The sequence below is a fragment of the Otolemur garnettii genome, unplaced genomic scaffold (genome assembly GCF_000181295.1).
Source record: "Otolemur garnettii isolate 467f Iridium unplaced genomic scaffold, OtoGar3 scaffold00080, whole genome shotgun sequence".
NCBI classification, from domain to species: domain Eukaryota; kingdom Metazoa; phylum Chordata; class Mammalia; order Primates; family Galagidae; genus Otolemur; species Otolemur garnettii.
The window spans coordinates 3,153,755-3,154,648 of NW_003852475.1; the positions used below are offsets into that span (position 1 = coordinate 3,153,755).

The window sequence follows — 894 nt, forward strand, 5'->3', positions numbered from 1 at the left end:
TTTTTTTTTTTTTTAAGAGATGAGGGTCTCATTGTAGCTCAGGCTGATCTCGACCTCATGAACTCAGGAGATCCACCTGCCTCTGCCTCCCAGAGTGCTGGGATTACAGGCATGAGCCACCACACCCAGCCCACCTGTATTTTTGGCCATTACAAGTTCCCAGACACAATGATATAAATGACAAATACAAACCAAATGGGTTATTTACTCATTAGTTTATCTACTTAATAAATACTTATTAAGCACCTGTGTGAGTCAGACACTCTGCTTGTAGCTTGTGATACAACTAGAACAAAGAGGACAAAACCTCCTGCCCTTTTATGTCTTATTATTCATTTGTTTACTCTTAGTCCCGGGGTTATGTGCAGAGTCGAGGGCAAATTTCCAGGTACTGATGGGCCTGGGAGAGGGAAGTTGGGAAGGAAGAACAACCTGGCCTAGTTAGACCATTAGCTCCCCAAGGATGGCATCTGTGTTTGATTTACCTCTGTAGCTACCAGGAAGTCTAGTTATTGCCTTGGATATAGTAGAAATGTTTATTGACTGAGGGAATGAATTAAGATGGTGCCTGTGTGGATTATTAGGGTACACACCACACTTTGTGCCTTCAGACATTCTTTCATGGAGATGGATGATAACACTCAGTATTCACAAATATCTCATTCTCAGCAGACTTAGCTTGGCAGACTTTTTATCCTTGAGCCCAGTACAACACATTACCTCTGTTAGATTTTCTTTTGCTGCAGTGATAAGAGGTGTATTCCCCGTCTTTGGGTGCTGAAAGTCAAGGTTTCCAAGGATGGAATAGACTTTAGCAATGTGGTCACAGATGAGTTCCATATCACCTTCCGAAATGACTTCCAGGAAATCATGAATTAGTTTATTTTTATTCAT

The 894-nt window shown here is 41.5% G+C and overlaps 1 protein-coding gene across 1 annotated transcript in view; it reads right to left on the reverse strand.

The window, feature by feature from the left end:
• The window catches only part of MAP3K19 (mitogen-activated protein kinase kinase kinase 19), a 71,399-nt gene extending 70,505 nt beyond the window's left edge, over positions 1-894 (reverse strand). Inside the window, exon 1 of the mRNA XM_003794375.2 lies at positions 721-894. Within this exon, the coding sequence (XP_003794423.2) occupies positions 721-894 (174 nt within the window). The remainder of the gene's footprint in view (positions 1-720) is intronic.